The sequence below is a fragment of the Xiphophorus hellerii genome, chromosome 6 (genome assembly GCF_003331165.1).
Source record: "Xiphophorus hellerii strain 12219 chromosome 6, Xiphophorus_hellerii-4.1, whole genome shotgun sequence".
NCBI lineage: Eukaryota > Metazoa > Chordata > Actinopteri > Cyprinodontiformes > Poeciliidae > Xiphophorus > Xiphophorus hellerii.
This window is the reverse complement of record NC_045677.1, coordinates 26,732,952-26,756,143: the sequence shown is the minus strand read 5'-3', so window position 1 is coordinate 26,756,143 and position 23,192 is coordinate 26,732,952. Positions and strand designations below refer to the sequence as shown.

The window sequence follows — 23,192 nt, the reverse complement described above, 5'->3', positions numbered from 1 at the left end:
CAGAAACGGGTTTAGTGTTTCATTAAAGAGACGCTTCAAGTTGTCAGTTGACCGAAACACACCCAACGCTAGGAGCTGGACGTCCGATTAACCATCCATCCATACATACATACATCTATACATCCTTCCATTCTGTTCATCCACCAGTCCATCCGTCTATCCATCCATCCATCCATCCCGCCCTCGCTCGTCTAAAGCCCTTATCTGTCATGATTAAACCAGCCTCCACCGTCTCTCGCTGTTTGTGACGTTACAAACTGAGAAACACTCGATCTTTCTGTCTCAGACTGCAGCTCCGTTTTTTGCCGCTCACATATGTGGAGCGTCTGGTAGCAGCTGCTGGTGTGATTCCTCCGATCGGATCGGGACACAAACGGGTTCTGGAGGCCGCCACGGAGACGGAGAGAGGGCGGCTGATTAGATGTGAGCATCAGATGGTTCCTCCTCCAAACGGTGGCTCGTCTTTTCCGGAGCCATTTTACTTTATTTTTAGTTTGTTCTCACAGTAAAACAGGAAAATATCAGCTATGGGATTTGATTTGGATATTTTTAAGTCTGATAAAGAAATTTGGGTTTGAGTATTTGGTCAACTGTTTGGAAGGTGTTTCCATCTTTACATCCATCCATCCATCCGTTTACCTATCCATCCATTCATTCATCCATCCATCCATCCATCTGTTTACCTATCCATCCATTCATTCATCTATCCATCCATCCATCCATCCATCTGTTTACCTATCCATCCATCCATCCATCCATCCATCCATCCATCCATCCATCCGTTTACCTATCTATTCATCCTTTCATCCATCCATCCATCTGTTTACCTATCCATCCATTCATTCATCCATCCATCCATTTACCTATCTATTCATCCTTTCATCCATCCATCCATCTGTTTACCTATCCATCCATTCATTCATCCATCCATCCATCCATCCGTTTACCTATCTATTCATCCTTTCATCCATCCATCCATCTGTTTACCTATCCATCCATCCATTTACCTATCTATTCATCCATCCATCTGTTTACCTATCCATCCATCCATCCATCCATCCATCCATCTGTTTACCTATCCATCCATTCATTCATCCATCCATCCATCCATCCATCCGTTTACCTATCTATTCATCCTTTCATCCATCCATCCATCTGTTTACCTATCCATCCATTCATTCATCCATCCATCCATCCATCTGTTTACCTATCCATCCATCCGTTTACCTATCTATTCATCCATCCATCTGTTTACCTATCCATCCATCCATCCATCCATCCATCCATCCATCCATCCATCTGTTTACCTATCCATCCAACCCTCCCTTCCTCTTCTGATTTTGTCTTATCTAAAGTCTCTCTGAAAATATCTGCCATAAAGAAATCAACCTGGAAATTCTGAATATGTACAGAATTTTAAATGAAAACATGAATGAAACATGACCAACATATACACACACCTACACACCCACACACACACAGCGGTCTTCCTCTCTCTTCCTCCCATGCTGAGCTGCTCTCAGCCCAGTCGATCAAGCAGGTATTTGATATTCATGGTCTATCATCGCGGCGCATCGCAGCCACTGGGAGAGAGGAAGAGAAGGACAGCGGAAAGGAGGAATCAGAAACTGATGGACGGATTAAAACGAGAGGGCGGATTTATTTTCACTTAAAAGATGGATGATAAAGCAAACACAACAGGTCGCATACGAACTTACGAAGTGCGTGTATCAAAATGGCGGTGGATAAATGCAGCAGCAGAATCAGAACGAGCACGTGGAGATGGATGCTACAGTAAGCAGCCAACAATGGCCGCCACGCTCCACTTCTCCTGACCAATTACACCCTTCACTGCCTCCTTTTCACCTCCATCACCGGCTCCTTCTGTCTCCTCCTTAGCAATCATCACCCACAACTTTCTGTTTTTAATTTCATTCTGGTAACTTTTCCAGAAGACATCAAAATGTCCGGGTTGTTTGAGTTTGCCGTCAAACTCTTAATCATTTCAGAGGGGAAAAAGTGGAGTTGTAGTTCTTAAAATGCAGACAATAGACTCATGTGTTGAATATAAAGAAGAGAAAGATTTTCAGGGTGCAAGATGTTCATTAAAAGTTTAATTTACTTTTTTTGTAAAAAATGACATATTATGAATTGGCGTTCCACAAGTAAATACAATTTAATTGTTTAAGAAACATTAAAGATGGTGGCAGCCAATGGAGAAAACCATATTAAATCAGATCAATCAGTTTAGTCACTCAATTTATCAATTTCATCATTAATTTACAAACGGATGCTTGTAAGCATCACTGTCTAAACTAACAACCAAGAGATTCTTATAAACTAAAATCTGAACTCAAAATAACCAAATCCTGGTTTTAAACTGCAAACTAATGCAACTCGTTTGATAAATATTGAGTCAGTAACCAATATATTTAATTAAATTGAGATGTGTGTAGAGTTAAATTAGTGTTCACTTCTTCCAGTTTCTATTCACACAGAAAAATAGTGGTAAGCTAATTATTTTGTTTTTTAAGTATGCAAATGTTTTCTCTGTCCTACTGATTGCTTTCTTTTTTCTTGTTTTTAAAAACCTGTTGGAAATAAATAAATCAAATCAAAAACAAGTTTCACCATCAAATTACGAACACATTCTCTTACAAAACTTACGATGAGAAACAGAAGCAAAGCTAATTTCACAACATGGATTAACATCTTTTTATGAACACACACAAACAAGAAAATCAATATTTCTCAGGAACAAAAATGTTAAAAATTGGAAAAATAACTGCTTACACGAAAGCGGGAAAAATACAACAAATCACAAATATTACAAATATCCTTACAAAACCACGAGACTTTAAAAAATAGTTTATTTCTTTTTTCCTAGTCTGTTTTCTTTTCCCTATTCTAATTGGATAAATATTTTGATATCATTTATCTTTCTTGCATTTTGGCCACTTTGAGACAAATGGCTCCCAAGTGTTTTTGAAAGTATAACACTTTCTGTATTTGTATTTTAATAATTTTAATGGATTGAACATAATAAGACCTTTGGATTTAATTTATACAATTATAGGTTTCGTTTTCCATTTTTAATATTCACGACTTTAAGTTTTCTCTCTTAAATTAATAAAATATAGATAACCGCAACAAAAGAGGAGAGCTTAGTGATGAAAGTTGAGACAAGAACATGAGCAGGAATAGTTTGGAAAAGAGTGAAGAAGTTAGGAAAGTAGCATAAAAGGAGACAGGTGAATAAAAAGATGGACGGCTGTGAAAGGAAAAGGTGGGACAAAGTAAAAGATATACATTCAGACTGAAAGGATGTAGTGTCTCTCATTTTGTGTTCCACATGGATTCATCCCTTTCTGGCGGTCCTTCATTCACACTCAGTCGCCCGCTCGCTCTGTCATTGTCATGCTCACGCTTCCTCATTCTTTTCACCCGTTTCTTCTCGGCTCCTTGCCTTTTCACCCTCGCTGTGCTTGTCTCTGTCCTTCATCTCCTCAGCACATCTCTCCTCTCGCTCCCCTCACCTTCATTCAGCCTCTCTTTGTGCAGTCGCGCCTCTCTCCAGCAGCTGTCTTTAATTTAATTTTACCTTGTCACATTTTGCTGCATTCCCTCTTTCCTGTCTTCATTGTTATTATAAAATCCTTTGAAACGTTTAGAACGTGTGACCTAATGTACGTCTAAAAGGTTGAGATTAGAAATCTATTTTCATTTCCTTTGGCCACTTTTGGCTCAACTAAACAAAATGAAGGAATTTTAAATGGATATTATTTCTACCATAACATTATTATTTTTCTATTTTCAAAAACAGCAAATCCTGTTATTGAAAATGGTATTTTTCTCTTTTGTTATTTTCACTGATCAAGTTAGCATTTCTTGTTTAAATTTGATTTGGGACAGAAAAACAACATATCTTCAATTAGACGTTCTCATTAAGTCTATGGTAATTTATTTTAGTAATCTATGTATACAAGTAATTACATCTATATTTTGTGTAAAATTCAGTTTTGTTCACTTGAGAAGTTGTAATACAACAAGAAAAGCTCTGAGCTAATTTTAGCGGCTCAGATATGCAGTGTAGCTAGCAAACAACCGATTGATATTTTGTAAACAAATAGATAACAACTGAGTAATTATTGTTAACAACAGATGATCTGAATAACAGCTGACAAATGCTTTCCAACTACAGACTGTATTTCAATGAAAATAAACTTGCTAGCCATAAGCTAACAGTTAAGTCTTGCTTAAAAACTACAGGCCAAAAGCTAAATAACTACTAATTCATGCGTCTAAATTACATTTTTCTTATAACTTTTATTTAACCAGGATTAAAAGTTTCTTTTTACAAGAGCAACTTGGCCAACACAGCAGCACAATACAAAATTTCAGCATAAAAGCCTACAATAAGCATATGCTAACAGTAGATATATTCATGCTATCAACCAAATCACACTGGTAAACTACAAACCAAAATCTATTTAACAAACAAGTTGTGGATGAAAACTACAAGCTGTCGGTGATCAACCCAGTAATTTTTGTAAACTACAAGCTAACAACCAAGGGACGCTTATAAACTACAACTCGAACAGTAAACAACCAAATCTGTTGTTAACTGCAAGCTAGCGGCTAACAAAATCAATCAATCAATCAATCAAATTTTATTTGTATAGCACATTTCAGCAGCAAGGCATTTCAAAGTGCTTTACATCATAACAAACACAGAATCCCAATGCAATATAGAATCAATCATTAAGTCAAGTTACATCAATAAATTTGTAATTGATTACATTTCAAATACAATTCTAAACAGGTGGGTTTTCAGTTGAGATTTAAAAGAAGTCAGTGTTTCAGCTGTTTTACAGTTTTCTGGAAGTTTGTTCCAAATTCGTGGTGCATAGATGCTGAAAGCTGCTTCTCCTCGTTTGGTTCTGGTTCTGGGGATGCAGAGCAGACCAGAACCGGAAGACCTGAGAGGTCTGGAGGGTTGATACAACAACAGCAGATCTTTAATGTATTGTGGTGCTAAGCCGTTCAGTGATTTATAAACTAACAACAGTATTTTAAAGTCTATTCTTTGAGCTACAGGGAGCCAGTGGAGGGACTTTAGAACTGGTGTTATGTGCTCTAGCTTCCTGGTTTTAGTGAGAACGCGAGCAGCAGCATTCTGGATCAGCTGCAGCTGTTTGATTAATTTGTTGGACAGACCTGTGAAGACGCTGTTGCAATAATCAATACGACTGATTTAAAATTATTATTATTTAAACATTATTTAAAACCAAAATTCACAAGCGAGATCAACAACCTCAAGCTAACAGCTGAATTTACACTTTACAGCATAAAATAATCTGTTTCTATTCCCCTTTAAAAAAAAATAAAAGAAGAAAGAGAGTTAGGCTTATAATTTACAGATCTGCTAACTAACTGAGTCATGCTAACTACAAGAAGCAAAAATAGTTGTGCTTCTAAACTAGGCCAATTAGCTAACAATTTTTGTAATATTAGTAAATTGGTAAAACTACAAGATAGTTGTTTTTTTTTAAATAAAGTCCTCTCTTGGCATTTCAGACATACCATACGGGATACAAGAATGTTAACTTTGTTACTCTAAATCAAAAGATGGCATTTTTTTTTATAAGTATTCCAACAAAAACACAACAATAGTTATCTTTTTTTATGTTCATGGTTATAAATTGACAGGAAGTTAGCATTAACCTTCGGACAGCATTAGATTTTGTATGTTATAATTACTTTTAATCCGATTTCTTTCTCACTCAGTTAACTTGCAGCTTTATAGCTTTAATTCGCCCATACTTACTTTTGTTAATTATGCTAAAAAATAAATTGTTGTAATAACTTGGATATTATTTTATAAAATAAATTGTCTTCCTTCGATGTCTTATTTTTTTTTTAAATACCTTCAAATAATTGGTTCCTGCATTATTTGTTGTTTTTAGAACATATAGCCATGCTGACTGTGATTTTATGGTTCCTTGTTTTTCCCTTTTCTTGTGTTCCCTCTCGTTCATCTAAACTCCATCTTCATTTTGCCCCCATCCCCTCTTTGCCTGTTCTTCTCCCCCCTCCATTCCACAAAGAGTAATTCCATCTCTCTCCCAGCAAACAAAGGGGGCTAATGACATGCTGACACCGAGCCTGATGATTGAATTCATTAGGCGTGCACAATAATTGCCAGGCGGCAACGTGCGCGCACCCTTCTATTCACAGGACAGCTGTCAAATAACAAGCAAGAGAGAATGGCTTTTTATTGTTGCACTGGAAGAGAGAGTGAGAATGAATATAAGAAATGAAGTGAGAGAAGCACCTGTTGTAGAGAGAAGCGCGAGAAAGCTCTCAGCATGTCAATTAGGCTGATGTGTTAGTGCCGGGTTGCTGGGTGACATCAGGGCTCAGGTACAGATTTTACTATATTTCTCTTCTACTACAATCTCTTGTTCCATTATATTTTCTATAAATATTATATTGTGGGATATTTCCAAACTTGTAATCAAAGCTGCAACTATTTAGACATATAGAGTTTGAAATGAGTGCAGTAGAAGAAGAAAACTTTTCTGCACTGCACATAAATGCAGCACACTGTCTATTATAATTATAGCTCCCAGGAAGAACCTGTAAACTCTGAAATCAGGAAGAGATGTCAGTCAAGTGTGCCGCTGACTGTGGCGAACCAGACAGCACAAGTTCTGAGGCGAAGAAGTTATTTCTTTTTCCCCTGGACCGCAGGGCTGCGAGTTAGCTGCCAGCCACCAAGCCAACTCGTGAAGTAGATCTGTGCCATGTTTTCATGTGGATTCTCCTTCCTCTGACACATTAGAAACTAGCTTATCATGCTGCTGGGCTGACTTTTAACTTTTGTAACTCAGAGAAAATTGTGCCAGGCTTGACTAGGTACGATCCCACTGAGACTTGATGCTAACTAGCGTTTTTGTTTTTATTTTTGGGTGCCAGTTTTAGCTTTACTGTTTGCTTTAAAAACACATAAAACATGTAACTCTTGGTATGCATCTTAATCTACTTGGTTTTTGAGGTTGGAAAAATAAACAAGAAGACAAATAAACAAATAATTAACTCTTGCTAAGTCAATAATGCTAGCTGTTAGCATGTGTAAGTTGCTAGTTAGGTGTTAGCCTGGTATATTATAATCATTAGTTGTGTTGTTTTGTTAGCTCACAAGACTGTTGGCTAAATGTCAGCATTTGAGTTTTAGCTAGCACTTAAACTTACTTGGTAGTTTGGTTGAATAACTCAGTTACTAGTTAGCTGTTAGCCTAGTAGAGTACAGGCCTGACTGAAATGAAAATTAGCCTGGTCGGTTCCAAGCATGCCTCATTTGTTTGTTTGCTATTGATGGGGAAGTTTACACACAGCTGGGCTGTTAGTTAGCTGTTAGCTTTTTATTTTACACACCTAAGTGTTTCCTTGGTAATTTTTTTTAATGTTATTAACTTGGTAGTTTGAGCATCTATTTCCATTCTTTAACTCCACATACAAAAAAAAAGAGCCAAAATACGCCCACCGATATGATTTAATCATCAGCAGAAAATCATGTTGTATGTAACTGAAACATTGTTTTGCCCCTGCAGATGCTCCACAATAGAAAAGTCTCTAAATATGCAAGTTTTAATGCACTGGTACTTGAGATTCATCTCCTGGGAAAAGTTTGTGTACCTGCATAAGCAGGTGCACTATGGGTTTTATAAACAACTTTCTAACAAAAACAATGCTCACAGTTTCTGCCACATTGACAATAAAACACATTTTACAACCGTTGGCAAGCAATTAAATCAAACTTTTTGTCATATAGATCAAAATTGTTGAAATCACTTCGGGGCCACAAAAATAATTTTAAAGGGGCTGTATTATCTGTTTTATCATAGTGCCATTTTATAGCACAATCAAGTAATTATCATGACTTAAAAGAAATTTGATTTTGTAATTTAATGCCTTCAAATTGGGCCTGTCTCTTTAAGAAACTCCTGCTCTTCCTGACACTCCGCCTTCAGGAAGTCATTGCAACATAAATACTGCAAATCATAACAAAAGTTTTGTACAGTTGCGTTAATGTAAGACAGTTTCAAACTTTTTGGGGTTGATTGTTTTCTTATTTGTAGCTGATCTGCGTTTGAGTAAAAGTGGGTCGATGGTCAAACCACAAAACAGACAAATACAATAAGTATTGGGAATCTATTTTTGTACCTCATTTTTTAAAAAACTGTTGTAAAATGTTTTCTTACAAGATGGAGAAAGTGTCGGGGTGACCACACAAAACCCTTCAGAGGGCCGTAAATGGCCGACAAGCCGCACTTTGACCATCCCTGAGTTGAATATTTTCAGAATTTATATTTTAAATCTGGATGTGTTTGTTTGTTCCTATTGTAGAAAACGGAGGAGGATGAACTGGTCCTGACTCCCGATGGGACCAGAGAGTTCCTGACCTTCGAGATCCCGCTCAGCGACTCGGGTTCTGCAGGTTTGGGCGTCAGTGTGAAAGGCAACCGCTCCAAGGAAAACCACGCAGATCTCGGCATATTTGTCAAGTCAATCATAAACGGTGGAGCAGCCTGCAAGGTACTGAGCGTCTTTTGTTTATGAACTTTTAGAGCAGAAAAGAGAAGTTTCTTATTAGTATGCTGCAAACATGCAAAATCACCAAGGATTTGTATTCTAGTTTCTAATGAAAATATCTTAGTAGACTTGAAATAAGATAAAATTAACTTACGAGCTTAAGTAAATAACTCTTCAATGTTGATAAAAAAAAAAAATGGAATTATGACTTCTTCATCAATTTTAAGGAATTAACTTGAAAAGACTTTCTGTAACTTTCTGAAAAGTTACTTGTAAGTTATTTTGTAAGTATTTTCACTAGAAACTAGACCAAAAACACTTGGTGATATTTTGTGTTTTTGCAGTGTAAGGAGTCATAAACCATTACTCTTTGTCTGACAAACAGGATGGACGACTGAGGGTGAACGACCAGCTGATTGCGGTGAACGGCGAATCGCTGTTGGGGAAAACCAACCAAGACGCCATGGAGACGCTGAGGAAGTCGATGTCAACAGAAGGCAACAAGCGCGGGATGATCCAGCTGATTGTGGCCCGACGAGTGGCCAAGAGAAACGAGGTAAAGAGGAACGAGTAGGCCTGTCATAATAAGCAATAAGTTAATCAATTAATCACAAGATAAATTAACCTTATGTAGCTTTCAGCAGAATCCAATTACACTTTTTTCATGGTCTTTTTTCATAAAACAGTCGTTTTATTTTTGTCATAAAGCAGCATTTTCCCTCTAAATTCTAGATTTTTTGTATGATTATTACTTTTTTTGGTCTACATAGAATCCAAGTAAAATGCAACAAATGGTAAAAAATGTGTTGCTTAGGAATACCTTCCCAAGACACCAGCTGCGTTTCCTTTACAAATATGTGCAAAACTTTGTCAATAATCTGCTAATATCGAAAAAACACAATTTTGCAATTGTGGTGTTTCCATTACATAAGAAACATAATTAAAAGTGATTTTAATTATGTGTAAAACTTGTTCATGCGATAAGTCTTTAAAAATCATTATCCTAGTACCACTTCCTGTTGTTTTCTTTGTCATTTCCACCAGTAGTAACTTCCGGTTTTGATGCAGCCAAAAAAAATCCCCTCATTCTACCGCAAAAACATTTTATAGAAAAACGTTTCCATTAAGCTAATTTATTTTTGTAATCCCACTTTGCACAGCTTTATGTAGCATAGTTGTTTGCCACTTTTAGATTGAAGATGTTATCTCTTCCATGTTTGTTGACTCTTTAGTACCAACGTGAAGCTTCAGCGATAAAAACACGACTGCGCCCTGAGCGCTCTATCTGGTCATGTAAGCATCGGTTAATTATTTCATGTAGAACCAGAAAGTTTCCAGGTCAGAGTGATTTACCAATCCCTCCCTCACACACTAACACGCCTCCCATGGGGCAGGTGGAGGAATGAAAACAGGCTGCACACCAAGCGGCGCCATTTTATTTTATTTATTTTTTCTTACCTACCTTCAGTGTCATGTCTTTACATTCCCTGTACACCTCGGCCTGTCGCCTGCTTGAAAGCGAAGGCTGAGTGAGTGTTGGTGTGCGAGTGTACGCCTCTGGCGCTACCAGGCTTTCCCGCTCTCCTTCCCCAACCCGGTGTGTCAAAGTTTAGATTTCCCCTCGGTCCGCCTGGTAATTGAAAGCAGAGGCTAAGCCTGGAGGTGTTTTTCGGTGTGCATCGACGTGTATGCACATGTTTGCATCAGCCTCCCATTTATGTATGCATATAAGAGTGTAGTGTGTGTGTATTTTCAGGTCTGTTTCTGCGTTTGTTTGCTTAGACGACTCCTCGGGTGGCAAGACTTCTCAGGGAGAGTTACGACTGGATAAATCTCAGCCTTGGAGAGTCTTTCTCTTTGTTTCACATGCATAGCTGGAGGCACGGCCTACGGCTGACCAAGTGTCTGCTTGTTTATAGGAAAACGCTCCACAAAAGAAGGATGGAAACCAATTTCATACTTTTTTTTACTGTACAGACATGATTTACAAGCAGCATTCAGCTTCTATGCACCACAGATCTGGAACAAGCTCAGAAAACTGCAAAACAGCTGAAACACTGAGTTCCTTTAAATCAAGGCTATGAATGCTGACGCTGGCTAGCATGGCCTCCGATGACTGTAAGCTGTTTTTCCACCATTAGAACATCGAGGAGCGCATACATGAGGTTGATGGACAGTGCTAAGACCCGCCTTCTGGTTCTGATTGGTTGTTTTTGGTCGGGATCGATGCTTTTCTTCAGACAGCAATAATCGCTCAGGGAGAAGGTTGAGGTGATCTTTTTTTTTTCACAGATTATCTGGCTCATGTTTATCTGTAACGACATGGTGACAGCTTTAACAAACATGTAAAAAACATTTCTATAAAAGTTACATACTGCAGATTTAAGCTACTGGAGAATAATGGCGTCCTCCCCAGCCTGTCAGTCAAATATTTAAAAAAGCTCTTCTAATAACTAATTACCGTTGGATGAGAGCCTTGGCTCATTTTGACATTTTCCTGACATATGGGATCAAATAATCCTGTATTTACTTTCCTCCCCATGTCTCCATCCCCTGACAGCCAATTTCAAATCAATCTGAAATGTTTGTCGCTGCATAAATCACAAGCCCAACTGCTTCCCGCTTCTTCACCCAGACCCAGGAACACACCAAACTGAGAGCAGCGCACTTCCACACCACCGCTGGGATCCAGCTCAGCTACCAGCCGGAATATGCAATGAGCTGCGGCGTGATTTGTCGATGCGACGTCGGCCTGCTAAATCCCCTCTACTATTACGGAGGCATTTCAGCCCCGATCCTCGGTCGGCCAATTCATTAACTACCTCATTTAGAGTCAAGAGCAGCCAGCAGTCGCTGCGCCATATGGCGACCTTTGAAATTAGTTTGTTTCCGAAGTTGATTTGTTGGCTCCGTGTGAAGTTTTGATTGGTTTTCTTCATTCTGCTGTTATTTCAGTCATTTGTTTACCTTTAAAACAGAGAGACTGCTAATGAAGACCTTATCTGGTATTAGAGAAATCTGGACTCCATTAGAACTTTATCCGTTGATTAATGTCAGTTCCTGACCATTGTTTGGAGGTAATTTGCTCAAACCTCCTTCGGTATTCCCAGTTTATATTAAATGCCAGCTGGGCCGGGTTTGTGTTTTTAAACGTATTGATGTGGAAACATTTTAATTGTCGTCTCAATTGCTTATTGACATTTCGCCTCAAATTGCACAATCTTGTTCAGGCCCAAGAAATCAATATTTTCTCCCAATGCCTCTTCTGTTTAGGATCATTGTCCTGTTGGGGGGGAGTTTGGCGCCATCACACTTTCAAACACAAGGGATTTAATAATGAATTAAGTAACTGCAGATTACTCTACTGCTGCTGTCTGACAAGCAGAAAAAATCAATTCTGTATAGAAATCCTCTGAATCAATTCAGAATGCTCAAAAGTATTTTAGTCTGCTTAATTCCATGTCTAATTATATTTTTGAATAATTATTTTAAGATTTCTATTTAAGAAAAATCCAGGCAGCTAAGCTAACCTAATTGACCCTTTGCACGTGACGTCACGCTCTCCAGAACTCCGCCCACTCCGCCCTGACGGACATCAAAACGACCAAAACACTCCTGTAAAGCTGGGCTAAAAGCAGACATCTGTAATCTAAAATCGCTTTAATTTTTATGATTTCCCTTTAAATATGGTCATAGGATGCTGCACGGTTGGCTGCACAAACAGACAAGGATGCTAACCAAGTTTGTCATTTTATTTTATAACTTTTAATGAGGAAAGATGGATAGCAGCTATTAATAATAATGACTGGCAGCAGGGAACACTTTTTACAAGGTAAGAAGACTAACGTTCATATAGTTTATAAGTGTATAATTATAAAGATATCAAATATTGCTTTATGGAGAAGGTACGCGTTTAATCATTAACCATGGAGGCAGTGCCCCACCGTCATGTAGCCTAGCATGTATGGGGAAAAACTCGTCGTCTCGTGTTTTGTGCTTTTCTAAGGCTGCTGCGGTGTAAAGAGGAAATGCTGTTTATGACATAGTCATAAATCATGTGGTGTGAATTCAGGCAAAGTCGGTAATTTGATCAACACGTCCGGAGGGAGGAGGTATGTGTCGTTTCTAAGCTAGCTACCGCCGCCTGTCAGCCCCAACCAGGCGTGTTGCGTTCAAAGACAAATTAGCTGAACTGAACAAGAAGAAGCCATGAATTAACTGATAAGAACAACTTTGGAAAACAATTTCAGTTGCTCTGTTCAATACTTCTGTCCCTCACTTCCGACATCCGTCATGGCGTTTTGAATGTAGTTGCAATGGGTCAATACTGATCATTTAAGTTTCAGAATTTTATGCACAAACTGATTTTTGTTTAATATAAACTGATGAAATTTGATACAAGCTGTGTCTGAATTCAGGGACTGCATCCTTCGACTGCTGGATTTGTAGATGGGCCAGAAAACTGCAATCGTTGCACCACAACATAAACAATTCATCAACTCTGGCCTGTGACTCCCCATTCAGCTCCTTCAGACTAGCCAGCAGCAATTATCAAACACCTGGCTTGTTATAGCAGCTGCTTCTCAGTGAAACACAGGTAAAAACAAACGTTAAAGGGTTAATAGAGGAGCCATGTTGTGATGACTTCCTGAAGGTGGAGCTTCAGAAAGAGCAGGAGATTTTAAAGAGACAGAGGCTCAATAGACCTGAAATAGATTTTATAAGTCATATCTAATATGTTACGTGCCTATGTGTGTGGAAACAACACAATCATGGACCAGTCCATCTCGTAGCAACAACCTATCTTCAATACCTAAAAGCATTGAGTTGCTGCTATGTGATTGACTTATGACCTAATAAATCCCCACTTCTTCACGTTTCTCTTTTTCTTCCCTGCTGTGGTTCGCATATTTGGAGCCCTTTATAAAAAACAGATGTTTGCTCCAGGATCCTGTCTGTGGTGGTTACTGCAGCACCTTAGCTGTTTAGTAAGAGGCAAAGATCATTGGTCAAAGACCTTTTGCCAAAATCGAATCCCAGCCTGGCCAGTTACAGCCATCGATTGGGGTAATTTGGCTTCAGTATCGACTCCAGCGTTATCTCTCGTTACGTGATTCCAGCTACGGCGGTTATCTTCATAGCGAGGGCTGTCATCTCCGTCAGCGAAAAATGCAGAAGCCCCAGCAAATCAATGGAGTCAACGATCCAATGGACAAACACTAAGGGCAGAGACACCCACGCCAACGTGCGGACGGGAGCTGCTGGGTGACACACTCTGCAAATGGTCTATTTGTCCAGCAAACAAGGAAGTGTCATCGCGGGTCCTGAGGGAAATGTCAGGCTGGTGGCGAGTTAACCTTCTTCTGCATGGCTCAGGTGGCTTGTTAACAGCCGGTGACTCAATGGCCTGTTGAAAATCTGAGCTCATTTATTCTTGTTATCACACAGGTCGCGTTAGCATGGAGACCTGCTCCTCTGCTTGTCCATTAGTGTTCACAGCATTTTAGTAAGGCTGCTTCCCTCCAGGCATATTTTCTGACGACCGCACTGGAGAAAACGCTTTTGTTTGTTCTGGTCCACATTGTCAATAGACGTCTGTAAGATTGAAAAAATAATGCTGAATCTGATTTGCTAGGGATATCCCTACCTTTAGCAGAATCCTCTACTAGGCCTGACACGATAACAAATTTTGCTGGACGATAAATTGTCCCAGAAGTTATTGTGATAAATACAAATATTGTTGTTTTGATTAACAATAATGCAAGAATGCATTCTAAAGGATCAGTAGACCTTAATTTACCAAAGAACAGTTAACCCTAGAACTGAAAGACATCAAAATTAAAAAAAAAAAATGAAACCACAAATAAAATATATTATAAAGTCTCTGTAAACAAACATTTTCTTCAATAAAAGGGCCAAAGCATCAGATTGAAGACTAAAATCGTAAAATTTTTGGTAGAGAGAGAAAAAATAACAATAAATTATGCAAATTGAAATTATTAATTACAAGCCTACCCTCTACAACTACATCTAGGCATTGTATTCAAGTAGTCGTAAATATATTTTATGGAGAAAAGAGACACATTATCAAAAGAAACAGGATGAAGTGCATACTAGAGGGTTTTCTTTCCAGGTTACAGTATAGACACGTTGCGGCGTTGTAGCTGCTAGCTAATAATGACTAGCATTGGTACTGGCTGTCAAGATGTCAACATAAAATCTTAAATATATGCATAATATATATAAAGTTCTCGCACATTTAATACATCTAACATACATGACATACTGTCAGTAATGGTTTCCCCAGTGGTAGCGGTTTTAAAAGGACAAGGTAATTATGTTATTGGAAGACATTATTGACAATACTTAAAATCAATGAAATACAATGTTTTTGAGCTTCAGGATGGTCATATTTAAAAACAAATTGAAAGGAATATTGCCCAAAATGGAAAATGATGAGTAAGTATTTGTATGCTTAACTAGATATTCTTAAAGTACACAATTCAAGTATTTACTATATTAAGTTTTCCTAAATTCACCGCAGTATTTTAATTTGCCAATTGTGATTGGTTGTTATCAAAGTGACTGCTGTATTTATTAGACATATTTCAAGTTAAACACCTGCTCTACTGATGATCTGTCAGAGGTAGAATGTGGCCTCCTTTTTTTCTTTTAACTGAACTGAAACGCATCAAATTCCACAGCACATCTTCATTTCCGATTGTCATAGTCAAGCTAGCATAACTGACCTATTTCCCCCTCCCTCTGTATTTTTTTAAATATCTGGTTATTATAGTGTTGACAATTATGTGTCTCTTTTTATATATATATATAGATCACGCATATATTTAAGATTTTATGTTGACATCTTGACAGCCAGTACCAATGCTAGTCATTATTAGCTAGCAGCTACAACGCTGCAACGAGTCTGTACTGTAACCTGGAAAGAAAATCATTTTATCTCCCTCTAGTATGCACTTCATCCATTTCCTCTTTCATTATTATTCATTCGTCGTTCGGACACAATGAACCAATCAACTAGCTGCATTACTTGACAATCAATCAATGTCTGTAAAACCACAGAGAAGTATGGGGAGAAGTTCTCTCCAAAGTGAATTATCGCTCGTTTTTCATGAACATCACTGAAACTGAATGTGTTAAATGCTGATTGTTGTCACCAACTATCCATCTCTTCCCTTTGTTTCAGGATTCTTCAGGAAACCCGTTGGGATCCCAGCAGACCGTAAACACCAGTCTGGACGATCACGAGCGCAGAATCTCCCACTCCCTCTACGGTGGCCTGGAAGGCCTCGATGACGACTTGATGCCACGTCAAGGAATGATTCCACGCACAATAGGTAACGATGCAAATCTCTCTGCTTCCCCTGTTTTAACACAGGGCTTCTTTACATACAAAATGTCAGAAGGATTTTACTTTTTCAAGTGTTACATTTTAAATTTGTGATGCGTGGAGCAGTAGACTTCATCTCCTCTGATCATCTCTTCTTAGCAGCCTGACAGTTTAACTTCTCGCTTCTCTTTATTCCTTTGAATTTCCCATAAAACAGAAGTCCTGATATCAAAGTCTCTATATGCTGCAGTCAGTATTTGTGTTCAGTCTTTACACTCTTAACTTTTTTTCTGATATTTATGATCTACACACAGTTTCAAACTGGATTTATTAACACCATCTGATAATATTAAAAAGCTTAATAGATTTTCTAAAAGGACTTGCAAACTGTATTTACAGATTAATCTGGAAAAGGCGATTGTAAGAGCTGTTCCCTGAAGTACACAGACCGATATTAACAACCTGGGATGTTAAATCAAGTAGAAGATGAGCCACTGAGCTCTTTTTATTGCAATACTAGTCCGCTGAGCGTTTTGGGGTTTTTTGTCTTAAATAACACAAATTAAACGTGAGATCAGCAATCTATTCATTAAACTAGCACTAAGAAGAGCTGGGCGACGTGACTGAAAATTAAAGTAATGCTACAATTTTGATATTTTCCATTAGAAACAACAGTGTTTATAAACGGTTCTTCATCACTATAGTAACAAACCTGTGAAGCTATCCTTTCAAACAATCCAAAAGTGCATCTGACTGACAAATGTATCGGCAAAAACGAGCAATAATTTACTTTTAAGCTAATAGAAACTCTCATAGGAGCCAAAAACGGAAACATCACACGGCTAAAATCCAAGTTTTTTCTTATTTCCGCTACTTGGGGTTCAGCCAACCAGCACCGATGAAAAGAAATGGAGCTGCTGGATTTCCACAAAAAAATTACATTTCTAGTTTACATTTAAAAAATCCGTGAAAAGAATTTCTGGCAAAAATCATTAAAAAAACCAAAACATAAGAAATACTGTATATTATTAGTTCATAGGACAAAAGGTGAATAGACAAAATTTCCACAAAAAACATTTAAAAAAAGATGAATATTCTTATTTCACACGACAAAGTGTATGGATCGATACATTTTTCACAATAAAAAAATTTAAAAAATGTAAATTAAACAAAGTTTGTGAACAGACTCATTTGCTGTGAAAAAACATAAAAAAAGATAAACATTTATCATAGTTTAAACAAAATAATGTTAGTATACAAATTGTCCCTGAAAAATACATAAAAGAATATAAACATTTGTAGTTAAAACAAAAAAATACAGAAATAGACAAATTTTCCATAAATGTCTTTTTAAAAAGACAAATATTCTTAGTTCACACCAAAAGAAAGAATCTGTGAATGGTCACATTTTCACAAAAACATTAAAATATATTCTTAGGCCAACAGAAAATTTGAGAATAGACTGTTTTTCTGTGAACAAAAACATGAAAAAAATTAATAAGAAAACTTATGCACAATCATTTTAGACAAAAAAAGAGAAAACCAAAAAACAAGAAATCAAATCAGATACAATATAGTCCTAAAAAACTCAAATATGATGCAACACTTTCGATTAGGAATCTTTTTAAACTAATACTTTATTTGATCCTTACATGATGGAATAAAAATTTTTAACTTTAAGTACTAATGATGTAGTATGAGGACAAAAAGCCGCTGCTGTTCAGAAAATGAGTCGATTTTAAAAGTTGAGTGAAGGGGGTATAAATAAGAAATGGAGTTGCAGGAATTGAACCTAAATGCTGTTGAGCGCCCACCCAGGACAACATCTGCCTCCCGCTGCTCCAATTTCAGATCAGACTAAACTGTTTGTTTTTATTTCGTTCCGTTCTCCCCAGTGTTGCAACAAAAGCTGATTTCTGACTCTTAGAAACGAAGAAAGACGATAAATAAATGGGAAAAAAATCCCCGACATTTTTTTTTCGTCAGTGTGAGCCATCTGTGCCATCTGCTCTGTTTTTGTCACATTCTGCCTGTTTTCAAAGTCTTAGCAACATCAGGGAGCAACAGATTGAACAAAACTTGTCTCTTTTTACAGTTTCTCTCTTACAGTGTCTGTTTGTGTGGATTTGCACGTCTTTAAACCTTTTCTGTTGCTGTGACCTAAAGCGGGCTCTGACATGGCTTTGAAGTCGGCGGGTTTGTAGAAACGTGTGTGTCGGACAAAGTGGGGGAGATTAGCGGGCGTTTTCGTATGCATATGTAAGAGCTTTAGGTGCAGCTGTGCAGGATTGCATGTGTGCAGTACATAAATTATTGCTTGATGGATTGCTGGTTAACTTTCCTGATGACTTGAAAAGAAGGACTTCTGCACACCAGATGGTGCAACGACACAAATTCCCTGTTTTCATTTCACAAAGCCTTGTTTTTATTCTCATTCAAAATGCAATTAAATAAAGAGAGCAACGCTTCTGCTTCTGATAGATGATTGCAAGTCACTCCAAACAGGAAATCTGACAGAAAAGCCCTCACAATGCAAACAGCCGAGGAAGAGTTGGTGCACCAACTTTTAATCAGCTTTTTAAATGAGCTTCCGCTAACTCTGCCTCATTAATCAGTGCAACATAATGTTAAAGTGAGAACTCTGTTTTCCCTTCATGCAAATTGGTTGACACTAGCACCGCTGTGAGTGTAAACAAAAGAGGGTGACAGGAAGTGTTAATAGGTGAAGCTCCATCATGCTGCTGCAGCGGCTACATTCAGCCATGCTTAACAAACAGCAACAACTTATAATGAGCCTGCAGGGTCGAAAGTGAGGAGAAACGGCCCGACTTAACTCATGCAAACAAGATCTGTGTCACTTAGCCGAGCAGACAAGCTGATTGTTACATCTGTAGAACAAGAGCAGCAAGTGTTTACTGAGGTTACGCATGAAGTCGTACTGTACAAAAATCTGGAGACATTCTTTCATTTCTCCATGTAGATTTATTTATTATGATTTATCAAAGTTTTCTTTGAGGATCTGATTAATTTCAGATTCATTTTCAACTCTTGACTTTTAAGTTATTCTAGGACTGGACAATATGGCTGAAAAACATATCGCGATATAACCATTTTATGTCAGTTTATATTGATAATTATTGAGGTTTTTATTTTATTTTAAATATTTAAAACTGGTAGCATTTCCTGTTTTATCCAGTTTTCCCTCCCTACGTCTTTGTTTTTTATTTTTAAGCAGTCACTAGGCACATAGAAAAAACCTGAAACTGCTGCTGCGCAAGTTACTCAGCAGATTGTTGCTAGGCAACTGAAGTTGAGCGGAACTTGAAACTGCTGGTTACTCAGCATGTTGTTGCTAGGTAACAAATCCCATCAATCTTGCTTAGCTAGCTGGGAAAGATTGAGCAGCTAAAGTCTTTCCTAAAACATGGTTAAAAATTTGATGAGAATCCAGCTGTTGACTGGAAAACAAGAGCTGTCACATCTGTCCTATCGCCGTTTGTCACTTCCCTCATGTGAGGATTAAAAAACGTTCCATGCAGATGTTGATTCATCAAACCCCGACACTTTCCACAAATGCGTTTGTGATCCTTCGTCACGTGTGACACCGGATTGACCCGATCGAGGAAGGAAAGTGGACGTGGAATCTGCCACACAATGGGACACAAAGCATGTCCAACATCCGTGACAGTCCAAATGTTAGATACCAAAAACTCGATATATTCCCTTCTTATGAAACACTTATCTTTCTGTTTCAGTCTGTGCATCTAAAGGGACTACTTGTACCCAGATATGATTAGCTAAAAAAAAAAAAAGATCTTTCTGCTTCATATGGATTTAAAATCGAGTATGTAATAAATTTCTGCTGACCTAAAAGTGTCCAAGGACTTGAGTTATAAAGCATTACTCAGCAGCGTTGGGTCAGAGGGAGACTGGAGAGGTCAGATGGGGATTAAAGTTTAATTTGCCTGTGTGGTGGAAAGTAGAGAGGATAAAAAACCTCCAGGGTTGCGCTTTAAACCTCAAACTTCTCCTAGATGCTTTTAAAGAGGTTTTCATTGCCACCAAATGTTTATTTATTTTTGGTGGTGGAACTTGATTAAAATTTTTAATGGAGAAATTACAGCGTTGAAAATCATATATCGACAAAATAAGCAAAATTTTTGCTGGCAAATTATTGAATAAAAAGACACATGAGTCTTTTTATTTTCTTTTATATGTTATTTAGTTTGTCCAACCCTCAGATTGTTTCAAAGCACCTCCCCCACTCAGCTCCTCCAGACTAGCGGCAGCAGCAATTAGCGACTGTCATATGAACCGCTTTTAATCCAACTCTCCTAAGAACAGCTATAAACAGCATAATGGAGGAGCACTGTTGAAATTACATGCTGAAGGCGCAGTGTCGGAAAGAGCAGGAGCTTCTTAAAGAGACGGAGACCCAATTTCAAGGTGTCGGTTTTTAAAGTCAAAGTCATGTTTGATATATAAAGCATTTTATACCAACTGCAGGTAACATAGTTACTTGATTGTGCTTCAAAGAAGCAGTGTGTGGCTGGAAAACACACAATACTACCCATTTAAAATGTGTTTTTGGATCTATTTTTTGGCAGCCATTTTTGGCAAGTCTCTCTTATTTATTGTTGAGTCATGAAACTAAACCAAGGCCACCAAAGGTGTTTTCACACCTGATAGTCCGGTAGACTAAGTTCAAAATTGCAACATTTGTTACATTTTCAGCTACTGTGATTCTCTTTCACACTGCACTGAGTCGAACAAACCAAACATTTTGAAAAACCTGTTCCCCTCCTCGCCTGTGGGGGCGCTGAACCAAGAACCACTGCAGGAAACAACATGAAAACCTCTGAAGAAGACATGAAGCCAACTTCCTGCTTCACAAAATGTAAACAACAATGGAGTATCTTCAGATTTTAGTGGTTGTTGTTAAAAGACCATGAGCCGTTTTTTCCCCAAATGCTTTTGTTTTGGTTGTATTTACCCAGAATGCCCTGCGCTGTTGTCTACTTCCTGCTATGGAGCGGACTCTGGTTTGCTTGACGTTCACATATGCATTCGAACTACACCAGATTTCACTTCAACCGTACCGAGACCAAGCTTTTTATGTGGATTAGAGTTCGCTTTTTGGTCCGCATCAGATTTTGACGCAGAACTCAAATGAACCGAACTTTCCAGGCTAATGGACTGGAGTTGGATTAAAGCGGTCTGAAGAGGACAGGTGTGAATGAAGCTCCAGATTTTGTTATTTTTGATCTTTTGGTTGAGACTTTGATGTGTCAGAGTACATCTGGCAGACTGGCCTCTCCTGATTCGGCATGCGAAGAATTTGTGGATTTTAGCAGTTTCCATCCCGTAGCCACCGTGAAAACCAGGGGCCCACTGTCTTGTAATTTCATTGTAAAAGAGATGTTTGATATTGTATTTTGCAGAATAAAGTCCCTCCAAACCGTTTCAATGATTGCTAATCACCTTTTGGCTTCACACCACCTCCACCAGGCAAACAAATGTGGTGCATCTGTCTTCAATTTGGGTTAATTTAACTTTTTAAAAAAAGCTTCAAGGAGTTTGTGTTTATAATGATGGATCAGCCGAACAGTGTGCAAGTTTCATCATGTGTGGTCTCCAGTTGAAGCTACCGAAGACATCGCAAAGTAATTTACTGCTGCCACACTTTGTGCTTTCTTATAAATGACCTCACAGGATTGAGAACGGATCTGGAAAACTTTGGGAAGCCAGCGGCTGAACGTGTGGCTGTCAGCTCCCAGATGTGTGCGCGTGTAAACACAGAGCCGGAGCTCTGCATGCGCGGCGGTCGTTTCTCTTGAATAGATTATTGAGAGTGCTGGGGGGAGCCTTTCACAGTTGCCTGCAATAAGTCTGTTGTAAAGCTGCCACAAAACATAAATCATGCATTAGAGTTTCTTAGAAGACAACATCATTCCTATTCAGAATGTATCGTCTTTTCTGGCCCCGCTGCACGCTCTTAGATCACTCGCTGGTTTTTCACCCTCAAGATGCCAAGGATAAGAGAGCGGCTTAATTATTCCTTCAGGCCAGAGGCTTTCAAGGCCCGGCACCCTTGGCAATAACCTCCTTACTAATTATGCAAATAGATCGAGACAAGACGAAATGAAGGGGAGACGTAAAACCTCTGCCTCTGCTCGTCTTTCGCTCCATGTTATTCTCACTCCATCCTATTTCCATTTGCAACAAAAACGTCTCTTTTTCCCCTTTTGCCTCCAGGTATTTAGTCATTCTTTGCAGCATTATAATAGCCTCTACAGCTGAATCTAAATAAACTGCCACCTATTGTTCGCCTGCAGCTCAGTCCAGAAGTTATTATGTCCTCGGGGATCATTAGAGCGTAAACAGCGGTTTGATTCTCAGGTGATGCTGGGTGTGCTCTCCCTCCGCTTGGCAGGCGTATTGTTGCTGGACGACGGCTGCCCTTGGGTCCTGGCTCTAAAACAAAGAGGCTTTTTTTACGCTCCGCTCTTACCAGGCCACTGAGTTGACAGATTCATTGGTTTTCTACTCAGTAGCTGCCAGTTGATTGTGCTGCGGTGATTCAAACTGTGGCATTGATGGGATTCTCAGTGTTGCACACTGGACTGCTTAGGGAAATGGGATTAAGTTGCGTGTGTGTGTGTGTGTGTGTGAGCGTGGAAATGTGTGTGTGGTCTTAGAGAGAGAGAGATTCTGAGCTGAAACACTCAGACTCCCAAAATTACAGTGAAACAACTTGAACAGCAGGGAGGAGCTGAAGGAGCAACATTTTCCACTAAAACCACTAAAATCACTAAAACGATGAAGGCTGGACACTTTTAAAGGCAACATGCACACACCAGTACCACCAACATGCCCAGGTTATTCAAGTCATTGTTAACCGTTTGCCCCTGAACGCACCATCTGTTGACAGGTTCAGCCTCTTCATCCTTTCACAAAATATTAAAATCAAACATTAGTGAAATCTAAACCTTGAGTCTTGATTTATGTCTTGAATTTTCAGGTGCGGCAGAGATTTTTTAGGTGGTTCAATGCATCTTTCATGTATTCACAAGGTTCATGTTTTCATTGTGTGTTGTCCAATGACTCAATGTCAGTCTATAGATAGATGATTCACTTTATCCACCCAACTGTCTGTCTGTCTGTCCATACATCCCTCCATCCCTCCATCCATTCATATTCCTGTCCATCATTCACCAGTCTGTCAATCTGTCCACTGATCTGTCCA

The 23,192-nt window shown here is 38.5% G+C and overlaps 1 protein-coding gene across 5 annotated transcripts in view; it reads left to right on the top strand.

Annotated features, from left to right (window-relative positions):
- pard3ab (par-3 family cell polarity regulator alpha, b) overlaps window positions 1-23,192 on the top strand; it is a 257,273-nt gene that overhangs the window by 142,368 nt on the left and 91,713 nt on the right. For all 5 annotated transcript variants that reach the window (XM_032565195.1, XM_032565196.1, XM_032565194.1 and 2 more), the window contains 3 exons: window positions 8,410-8,598; window positions 8,981-9,151; window positions 15,803-15,953. In XM_032565195.1, the coding sequence (XP_032421086.1) occupies window positions 8,410-8,598; window positions 8,981-9,151; window positions 15,803-15,953 (511 nt within the window). The remainder of the gene's footprint in view (window positions 1-8,409; window positions 8,599-8,980; window positions 9,152-15,802; window positions 15,954-23,192) is intronic.